The sequence below is a fragment of the Syzygium oleosum genome, unplaced genomic scaffold (assembly GCF_021117445.2).
Source record: "Syzygium oleosum isolate NSW1041296 unplaced genomic scaffold, Sole_v2.1 Sole_v2.46, whole genome shotgun sequence".
In the NCBI taxonomy this organism is placed as follows: domain Eukaryota; kingdom Viridiplantae; phylum Streptophyta; class Magnoliopsida; order Myrtales; family Myrtaceae; genus Syzygium; species Syzygium oleosum.
This window is the reverse complement of record NW_026607530.1, coordinates 973160-984070: the sequence shown is the minus strand read 5'-3', so window position 1 is coordinate 984070 and position 10911 is coordinate 973160. Positions and strand designations below refer to the sequence as shown.

The 10911-nt window shown below is 39.2% G+C and overlaps 1 protein-coding gene across 1 annotated transcript; it reads right to left on the bottom strand.

Moving 5' to 3' along the window:
- Nucleotides 1–7892: 7892 nt before the first annotated feature.
- Nucleotides 7893–9342, bottom strand: LOC115687366 (uncharacterized). Its single transcript, XM_056306663.1, has 3 exons — nt 9133–9342; nt 8853–8911; nt 7893–8412 (listed from the first exon to the last, which is right to left on the bottom strand). The coding sequence occupies exons 1-3, from the start codon at nt 9191–9193 to the stop codon at nt 8218–8220; spliced, it is 315 nt and encodes a 104-aa protein (XP_056162638.1). The 5' UTR covers nt 9194–9342; the 3' UTR covers nt 7893–8217.
- Nucleotides 9343–10911: the final 1569 nt, after the last annotated feature.

The window sequence follows — 10911 nt, the reverse complement described above, 5'->3', positions numbered from 1 at the left end:
TAGTTATGATTCCATGTCAACGAGTGCCTCGTACCACTTTGTTAAGAAGCCACACAAAAGAAGAATACAAATTTCAATGATTTGTTTGTCTCGTATTGTATAATTAATGCATTGAAAGTTCAAACATAGCGTCCGAAAATTACTCGTGAACAAATGACCAGACCCTTTTTTTTTCAGTTAGCTTTGGGCAACTTATGTTGAGAAAATAATCGTGTTGTTTGATCTAGTTCAATCGTATGCAAGAGTTATGACCTAAATTGTTTTGCTAATTTTGTTTAGTGACACTTATGTGCATATAATTTGCTGTTGCTACTCTTATGTGCATGTGTGACAAGAGTTCAGGAAAAGTGTCGGAAAAGTCCTAAACCCATTGTATTGGTGTCAATTTAACCTAAACCTTTTTTTGTATCAATTCAATCGTAAACATTTTGTCTTTGTGCCAATTTAGCTCTTCCTGCTAATTTTGGCCGGATATTACTAATGTGGATGCCGACCGGCCTACGTGGCACCGCCGCTAATGACTTGGACAACTTTTAATAATATTTTAATATTTTTTGAATTGTTTATTTTTTAAAATTTTTTTCTTTTCTTTTGCTAGTGAGGTCGGGTCTCACTCATGGCCGGTGAGGGCGAGCCTCGCCTAGCCCATCGTGAGGCGGCCTCGCGGGCATGACCGGATCTAGCGAGGTCGAGCCTCACCCATGGCCGGCGAGGGCAAGCCTTGCCTAGTCCGGCATGAGGCTCAAGCCCTTGGCTGGAGCTCGCCCTTGCACAGGCGAAGGTCGGCCTCGCCCAGGCCAAAGGCGACGCCCGGCGAGGCCACCATGGCCTAGGCGAGGGCTAGCCTCACCAAATCTTGCGAGGGGAGCCCTCACTCAGGCCACGCCAGACCTCACCTGGCTTGGCCGGTGGCCAGTCACCGGCAAAGGGAGGTTGGGAGGATGAAAGAAAGAAAACAAAGAAAAAAATTGAATAAAATATTAAAATATTAAAAATATTTAAAATATTATTAAAATTTGTCCGCATCAACGCTAGCGGCGTCACGTAGAACGACTGGCATCAACGTTAGCAAAATTCGGCCAAAATTAGCAAGAAGAACTAAATTGGCACTAGTTCAAAAAGTTGAGGAATAAATTGGCACCAAAAAGAGTTTTAGGACTAAATTGACATAAATGTAATTTATTTGGAACTTTTCTAACACTTTTCCCCAAGAGTTCCGAGGACGCTCTTGAGTTAGTTTTATATTATTATTACGATTAGGTAAGTAGTTATTGTAATCCAGATCGACCATGAGGAAGAATTGTGAAATGTATTCAACAACAATGAACATCGTGGATCGAATTTATATTTAAGTATAAAAATTAAATATCACTTTCTAAAGTCATGATATACGTGAACAAATTTTCTTTATACCTGGATTTAAACCTGGATTTCTTACCCAGTTAAGAGTAGACCTTCTTTATGAACATCTTGACTTTGATTACGCGACAAAATCAAATGTATCGCTGGATTGGGGAAGCCGAGGGATTTTGTGTTGCGAATGATAGTGTAATAATCTATAGATTGTTTGAATTTTTTCCAAGACATCCCTCTATATTTCTGAAATGTTCTGCGTTAATGTGTCCATTGTATCTCTCATCATGTCGATGGAGTTTTTCTAACATTGACGGTCAAATTGTTGACTTAGACATGAAGAGTACACGTTTCGTATATGGCCCCACATAGACATTGCATCCGATTGTATAAAATTTAGACAAACAAAACCAAAGAAACATGAACAGTTAGTTGGCAAGCTACTCATTTCTCTAGCGATCATTAGTGCCATGGTCGCTCAATCAGTTCTCAGCTCGTGGCAATGGGCGGCAAATTGGAGTTCACGGCTATGACGGTTCAATTGCCCCCATTGGAAGTACATTTGAGAAAACAGCACATTCAATATGGGCGGGTTGATTACTCACTGGGTATGTTGTAGCGCCGTCGCTGGTTGGAGCTCGCATCAGTTATAGCCACTCGAGTATTAAGCTAAAGGCCATCTTGGCAGCTGGTAGGGATGGTTAGCAGGTGGCCCTGTTCCTAGTTGCAACTCCCGATTCCAAACTATTAGAAATGGAAACCAAGCCTGCCCTTTTTTTATTTTGTGCAAAAAATCTCACTCTTACGATAAAATATAAAAGTCGTACCAATTTGCTACACAAAAACATGTTTAACAAGTTATTATTTTTGTTCATATTGTAGAACATGGTTGTTTGCTACAAAAACACACGTTGGTCATGTTGTTGTTTATTAATGTTGTGAACTAAGATTCGATTTCTCGATGTGTGTGAAAATATCTTTTTTCTAAGAGAAGATTTAGAACCGGATCAACCCGTGAACTAGGTCCCGAGTAGAATCGGTGGTTCCGGCCTTGAAAGCGGAAAATAAAGTAGTCCAAGGCTGAATCTAAGTTCGCGTGATCGGAGACCAAATCTGTTTTTCACTAAACCGACCCTGCCCCAATCGGTCCAAGTTGCTCGGGCCAGTTCTCGGGTGAAAGGGACCTGATGCACAGAGCTCGAGCTCACTAGATCTTAAGCTCAAGCTCAACGCCGTGGCCGTGAGTGGTGATGTACAGCGGTTTGAGCTGTTGAATATGGATATTTTTATATCTTAAGTTGAAGTTCAACCTTTTGACTTCACAAATATGAGAGAGAGAGAGAGAGAGAGAGAGTTTTTCAAAAAAGAAGAAGAAGAAGTAGAGTAATGATATTTATTTTCAGATGCAAAAATTGGAGGCTAGTGATGATATTTTCCTTGTATTAAAAAAATTCCACGAAGATGTTGGGTACTTGGATCAAATTACCATCAATAAACCAATTTAGTACGGGATGTCTTAGTATTATAGAGGTTTGGCCAAATTAAAAGTCTCCATGTAATTTTTTGAAGGATATGCAGGTTCATAACTACGGTATGCAAATCTCAATACGAAAACCAACGAAATTAGGTCTCATCTAATTTTATCTTTTCAAATCTTCTTCCCGTGCTATCGTCAGCTTTAACTCCAATAGTTCGTGTTATGAGCAGCTTTAATTCCAATAACTATACATAGCATTTTTCCTAAGCTATCTGACTTTCTAATGTGTCTGGGGAGCTTCTTGGAGCAGGGGCACGTTTTGTAGCTCGAGTATTAGGCCAATTTATCCTATCCGACATTTAGTGACATGCTTTGGACAAAATAAAAATCTGCATTTGTCCGTATAAAAAGCCAGATGGGTGTGTCCTGCCACAAGAACAAGATACTTTTTAAATCACCCGGATTTGATTAAAATATAAGAAATAATAAAAAAAGGTGATCGAGCGAATAATAACCAGCCTTGCTAGTAGGGTGTGCATGGGAGCTGGACCGACCAGGTTCCAAATTTTTGAAACTGGGAGTAATCGGTCTAGTTCACTGCTCTAGGTGCAGAACCGAATCTCTTGGACCGGACTAGACCGATATTTTTTTATTTACTTTTTTCTTTCTTTTGAAGAGTAAAGAAAAGGAAATTTTCCAAAATTCTAAACCGGACCGGTTCAACTCGTGAACCAGACTAAGATCAGCCAATCCGGTCTGGTCCAATTCCCAATCCTACTGGTCTTGTTCTCTGTTTTAGGGCGGAACTGGCCCAAACCGAGAATCGATTACTCCTACTTGTTACTTAGCAACACCACCATGGCAGTACTATTATAGTCACTCGGTCTCGAGACTTGTGCACTCTAGGGGTGCAAAAAATAAAACTCCGAAAATACGGAACGGCTCGGCCCGAGATCATTGAGCCCGAAGGACCGGTTCCGTTTTCGGACTTATATGTTATGTTATGATTATCCATCGTATCTAAGTTATAGATAAGGCTTTTGCAACATGGCATGTCATAAAAAAATTCTTGGTTGATCTGAAGTAAGTCTTATCGGTCTCATGAGGGGCTCGTGGGCAAATTTAGCAAAGTTAGGAGACCAAAATATAGTTAGATCGATCCAAGGAAAAAGTGTCCTTCGACTACTTTTCCTATTGATGGGTCTCAAACGTGGAAATCACTAATATTTGATTTCAAATTCGCGAGCGATGTCCCTATTTATAATCCACAAATTTAGAAGTCTGATGGGAAGAAATTTCTCCGATCAGGGATAAGAAAAATGTATCCTCAATTTTAACACCTTATACCGGTTAGCCATCATCATCACCGTCTTTGAACCATGTCGACAATCATTTGATCACTCATAGTAATTGTCCTTCCACGTGCATTGGAATGTATCATGGCCGATATAAGTGGAGATTAAGACCTAATTGCAACTAAAGTCTTCCTCGCTCTTTCCTTTTGCGCGACCGCATTCATTTTCTTGAACATGCAAAATTCAGAACGGATTTACGTAAACGGAAGAGCAATGAAACAACTATTGAAATGCTCACTCTTTTATTAAATCATTGAACTTATTACAATGAAACCGTCACTCCCACAGAACTGGTACTCCTCTCCTTTTTCAGTACACACTCTTGTATTCAACTCAATCTCACCACCTTCGAACACTTAGTCGTGTCGTAGAGGCGCAGCGTGAGCAGGAGGATAACCCAAATTAATCCCCTCCGAATGTTGATTGTCAAATGCTGGATGCGAAGCATGGGGGGGAGGATAGTCTTGAGTGTCGAATGCCGGATGCGAAGCATGCGGTGGAGGATAGTCTTGAGTGTCGAATGCCGGATGCGAAGCTTGAGTGTCGAATGCGGGATGTGAAGCATGGGGAGGAGGATAGTCTTGAGTGTCGAATGCGGGATGCGAAGCATGAGGCGGAGGATAGTCTTGAATGTCGAATGCCGGATGCGAAGCTTGAGTGTCGAATGCGGGATGCGAAGCATGGGGAGGAGGATAGTCTTGAGTGTCGAATGCCGGATGCGAAGCATGGGGAGGAGGATAGTCTTGAGTGTCGAATGCCGGATGCGAAGCATGAGGCGGAGGATAGTCTTGAGTGTCGAATTCGTTGTGCTGCGGCGGCGAAGCATCAGCAGGCGAGTCCTGAGTGTCCCCAAGCTTTTCTGTTCGAAGAGAAAAAGAGGGCCAAAAAAGAATGGTCAATTTGATAGAGAGTGCAATATTGAGTCAACATTTTTCCTCAGGGAAATGCCAATAACATACCGGAGCAACGTCCGTCTTTGCAGAAGACGAATCCTCCCACTCTGCCGGCTTCGACCTGCAGCCTATAAGAGAGAAAACCTCATCGCTCTAAGTAAATCACATGCGCCGCACGAATCATTCAAATAAGGTCTCGGGTCAGTTAATGCATGCATAAATAAACATGGCTGTCCAAGTACCTCAGAACGATGACGAACAAGAGAAGAAGAGAGGCTGCTGATAAAGGCCTCATTTTGATGATCGGAAATCGAGGTAAGCGGGCGGCCAGCACTGTATTCGACAAGCTCTCGATCTTGTGAACGACCTACTAGGGGGGTAATGTAGAAGGTGCTTGTGTATATATACACCGGGCACGTTTATATATACTCTGCAAGCCTTGTGCTTCTTTAATTTAGTTTGGGATTGCTTTCCATTTCTTGAAACTATCGGATTCCATTCCAGAAATTGAAGAGGTTATCTATAAGGCAAAAAGAGGCTATAAGTAAGTGGAAACTAAGGATCGTTACTCTATTTGCAAATCAAAAGCAAGATTAATCATTTGCCTGCCCATTTCGTGCTTCTTTTGACAATCACTTAGATAGGCAGCAAATCTTCGAATAAAATCAGATGCGCAAAGCTAATTGAGACCATTATTTACAGATGCTGCTAATGGCTGGACCCCTTCGTTAGGAGCTTGCCCCACTTAGGCTCCGTTTATTTTCGCGAAAAATGAATGATTTTTAAAAATATATTGTTAAAATGATTGTTTGTAGTGCTTACAATAATGAATAATCAGAAAATATTTTCGTCAACCATGAAAATGTGACAAATTGGATAATTATTTCAAGCAATACAAGTGGTCATTTTTAAAAAAATATTTTCCAACTCATTTTTTTTTCGCTAAATAAACGAAGCCTAATTGCAAATATTTTGATTATTAGCATAAACATTGTCATCACAGATTGATTTGACCCCATTAAATTTTCTGAACAAAACTGGCTGCACTAAAACTTTAAAAACCCAAGTCACAATGAAAAATAGTCAAACTGAAAAACCAACTCGGCATATGCAAATTACTTTGACAATATAAACATAATGAAGGTTATTATTTTTGTCCTCAAATTTTTATTTTTGCACGACTGTGATTTTGGCTCTCATTAGCATTGAATATATGTTGCCATACATTCGATTGAGCTAAATATTTTTTAGTTATAATTCCATGTTAACGAGTACCTCAAAGCACTTTGTTAAGAAGTCACACACAAGAAGAATACAGATTTCAATGCTTTGTTTTTCTCGCATTGTATAATTAATGCATTGAAAGTTCAAACATAGAGTTCGAATATTACTCGGTTAACAAATGACCCAAGCCTTTTTTTTCAGTCAGCTTTGGGCGACTTATGTCAAGAATATGATCTTGTTATTTGATCTAGTTCAAATGACTGCAAGATATGGGGAAAATTACCAAAACAGTCATAAATTTATTCGTGTCCATTCATCCAATTCTAAATATTTTAGGTCAATTCGATCCTAAACATTTTGCATTTGTGCCAATTCAGTCCATTCGGCAAATTTTGGCCAGCCTCGACGCGATGTGGATGCCAACGGTGTCGGACATCCGCCGACGCCGACGTGGCAATTTTTTTAATATATCTTTTTTGAATTATTTATTTATTTATTTTTCCTTTCTCTTTTGTTTTCCTTTCTTTCTTCCCACCGGGTGAGGCTCGTCCTCGCCTGGCAATAGCGAGGGCGAGGCCGTCACCAGGCGAAGTCGACCCTTAACCGACCATGGCAAGGCTTGGCCTCACTGCCGCTAGGCGAGGCCGAGCTCGCCGCCAAGGCAAGGCTCGCTAGCCCTCGCCTAGATTAGGCGAGGCAGCCAAGGCACCTCAACTGGCCCCACCACCCCCCAGCCCCCCCCCAGGGCTTTTTGGCCGATCCAATGACCAGCCAAGGGAAGAACGAAAAAAAGGGGAAAGAGAAAGGGAAAAAAAATTTAAAACTTTTTTTTGAAAAATATATTTAAAAATTGCAACATCAGTGTCGACCAAGCGTCCGACGCCGCCTAGGTTAGGCGTCATATTATCTTTGACCAAACCAAATTTGATCGGATGGGCCAATTGGCACAAATGCAAATGGTTTGAGACCGAATTGACCAAAAAAGGTTTACGACCGAATTGACATAGTTACAATAAATTTAGGACTGTTTTGGTAATTTTTCTAGAGTTATGACCTAAATTGTTTTGCCAATTTTGTTTAGTGACACTATGTGCATATAATTTGCTGTCGCAACTCTTATGTGCATGTGTGACAGGATTTCCAAGGACGCTCTTGAGTTAGTTTTATATTATTTGTGCGATTAGGTAAGTAGTTATTGTAATCCGGATCGACCATGAGGAAGAATTGTGAAATGTATTCAACATCAATGAACATTGTGGATCGAATTTATATTTAAGTATAAAAATTAAAATATCACTTTCTAAAGTTATGATATACGTATACAAATTTTCTTTTTGAAAAATAATTTAGCATTGTCCTTTTGACCCCACTTAAAAATGATCCTAACCAACGGATGACTGCTAATAGCGGGAATCGAATCTAAGCATGATCCGTTCGAAGTGTCCTAATTTTACCAACTGAGCCAACCTTTCGTCTACATGAGTTATACCTAGCTAATCTCTCTCTCTCTCTTCATGCACAATCACTGGAAATGATAGCTAGTTGAAATTTCAAGCAACATGCCAACTAGAATAAGTAATCGGAACCAAGTTTAGACAAGGAAAAAGGAAAGAAGAAAGTTCTCATTATTCAAATCCATGGAAACACAACTAGAAAAACCAAAACTGATGGGTTACCTTAGAAAATTCAAAAAAAAAAACAGTTCTTACACAAAAAGGAAAGGTCTTTATGTGCAGGATCCTGCCTAATCCTAAATCCTAAAAAAACTGCAGCATTTCAGCAACACTGTCCAAGCCCAATTTTGTTGCGTCCTCGTTGTCCTAATAACTTTTTCTCTCTATTTTCTCCTCTTCTTGTTCCCCTAAAGTATTGCACAAACATGTTTATATAATAGATGAGTATAAAGTTCTGTTGCTCAGTTGTGTATTGGAGGCTTTCTCTTTGCTGGAGAGTAGTCCATCCCAGCAATGTCCATGATGTCCGGATACTGCTCCGAAGCAGAAGCTGAATTGACTGCGAAGTTCTCTTTCCCTCCACCAAGTTGGCCATTATTACTTCTTTTGCCCTTCAATGTTGATTTGGCCTCACGGCCTCCTTGGGTTATTTCCTCCTGTAAATTGGAAATGTGCACGATCGTTTCAGCAACCGCGGAAAGAAGACCAAATGATAATGTTTTTTGCAATAATCTCTGTTACATTCGCTATTAACAAGATAGAAGAGTTTTGCATCACAAGCTCGAACGGTGGGTTAACATATATCGCCGAAAATGACACCCATTATTCTACACACTTAAGCTATTGGTCAGATGATGAGTACTTTAAGCATACAAACCATGTATACGTCGATGTGAAAGAAGGATTGAGACCAATAACTTACGAAGAAGAAAATCAAAACCCGTATGAAAGTGAAGTCCTTATGAACGGTACTGAAAGACAAGATAACCCAACTCTTAAGTTCTTTCTTAAAAGTCCATGTGCGTCCGATTGCTCAAAAGTTTAAGAAGCTCTCAAAGAATATGAAGGCAACATCGTGTATCGAGGAACAACCGACCTTTGAGTTTGGAGCCTTAGTAGTAGGAATGGTTGCGGTCAGGAGCTTTCTGGTTCTGCCTGCATCCAATGTGGCAAGAAAATCAGCCCAAGAGTTCATCAAAATGTGCAGAAAGGGAAAAAGAAAATCTAAATGGAATTGCTTCATATATGCATTCATCACCATATTCGTCAAAAGAAAGAAAAGGAAGAAATATGCTGATTTGTTCAAGAAAAATGCAATAAATTTGAATGAGATATGACATCAATCTAGGTGCAGTGCACATGGAAGAATCAATTACCTTCTGTCTTAGAAATGAGAAGCATCAGAAGCAGAAGATGGACTGCCAAATGGGTCTTCATCTGTGGATGAATTTTGTATGAAGGAGTATAAAAATGAAAGAAGGGAAGAATACTGAGAACTATCACAAATCCTTCAGCTAGAAAGTGAATGCTGGAGCTTTTCTAACTCTCTCTCTCTCTAAAAACTTGACCTGTTATACAGTTTGTGAGTGAATTGATGAGATGACAAGAATGCTAACTTCTTTACTTATATACGTGTGTGTGGCTTTTCAGGACCCACATGTAGGTTTCCCAACATTTGGTTGTGGTGTGATTTTTTCAGGAATTTTGTCTGTTTTTCTTTTCTTTTCTTTTCTTTTCTTTTTCCAAACGTGCATCTACAGTTCTACCTCATCTCGTGCTTTAAGTGAAAAAAAATATATTTTATCCTGTTTCTAAAAGTTCAAAAAAAATTTAAGAACGATTCATCGGAGCACAAGTCATCAATGCTCCATTTCAAATTTCTCGTGCATGTTTTCATGTTCCTAATCATCTCGTTAACTTGATTACGTTCACATCCTATTGTGCACATGTAAAGAACCTGCTTACATGCAAGGGAAAGTGTTAAGTAAAAAGCTGCATATACTATTGGGTTAAATTCCTAACATCATAAACTTTCGGAAAAAGCGATTTGTCTAATATTATGAGAGCAAAATTTTTGAAACTTAATTCCAACAAAATATTTTAGTTTTTGGAAAAAGAAGTTTCTAACCTTGAGTTGAGGAAAATAAATATCGTTAATGCCAAGATTATTCAGAAATTTTATTAGAATTCGCCTACTAAATAGTTTGGAAAATCTCATGGGACTCTTAATAAAGCTAATAATTCCCATTCTTCCAATAGCCGATTACATAATTCGAAATTTAGTCTAAGTAACATGATTAAATTTTATTTTCCGATCAACTCTATTACCATCACGTTAATTATTTTGGGGAAATTTGTTGATTTGTCAATGACAAAGCTGTCTTTTATGACTAGATGGTTGGGAGAGCCCATAGTGCGTCTTAAATCATAGAAAAACAAAGACACTTTTTGGAAATGACATGTGATTGGAACTTGCCCCACCCTTTTTGGGTATAATGAGGACTTTCAGAATCATGTCTCTTAGATTTGTCTATTGACAATATGCACCCTTGTTTTTATCAATGTATGCTCCAAAGGTAGCAAGCCCACATAGCAAAACTTTATTGTTTTTGTCCTTACTTTCTCTTTCGTGTGTACATCAAGGATTTGCCAAGAACCCACCATTTTAATTTGGAGCTATATCTTGTAGCAAAATGTGACAATTTGAGTGTCTCTCCTTTTGGCTACCCTTTCCCCAAAATTTTAATTATTTATGATAATTCATATCATAAGGGCATATAAGTGTACACGTCACATTCTATTTGAAGTGATTAGTCAGACTAGAGAGGATGGATGCAATGGTTGCTGTCTTCTAGTAATGGCATTGCTCTTACAAGTTGTGGTAGGTGGGCAAGGGATGGGACACCATGATGGGTTAGGGCTTTCGGCAACTAGATTGTATTGGTTTTTATGAGCGACGGCGTTGCTATTGATCTCGTATTTGAGCCAATGTGTCATCCATTTATAAAAGATAAATAGTGAAGTTGTTAGTATATCCGATGTCCCAAATCCTAGATTTGAGATCATTGAGGTATTGAGGACGTAGATTTGATATTTACTATGGATTTCTTACCTCTTATTAAAACTTGAAAAGTGATCATTGAGGTTCTTTTTTC

What these genes read in the sequence shown, in the direction of transcription:
- LOC115687366 (XM_056306663.1), bottom strand. Translation starts at nt 9,193, where the DNA reads ATGAAGACCCATTTGGCAGTCCATCTTCTGCTTCTGATGCTTCTCATT. An exon ending in TCTCATTTCTAAGACAGAAG is followed by an intron (nt 8,912 to 9,132) that starts GTAATTGATTCT and finishes CATTGGATGCAG; the next exon opens with GCAGAACCAGAAAGCTCCTG. An exon ending in CTAAGGCTCCAAACTCAAAG is followed by an intron (nt 8,413 to 8,852) that starts GTCGGTTGTTCC and finishes TCCAATTTACAG; the next exon opens with GAGGAAATAACCCAAGGAGG.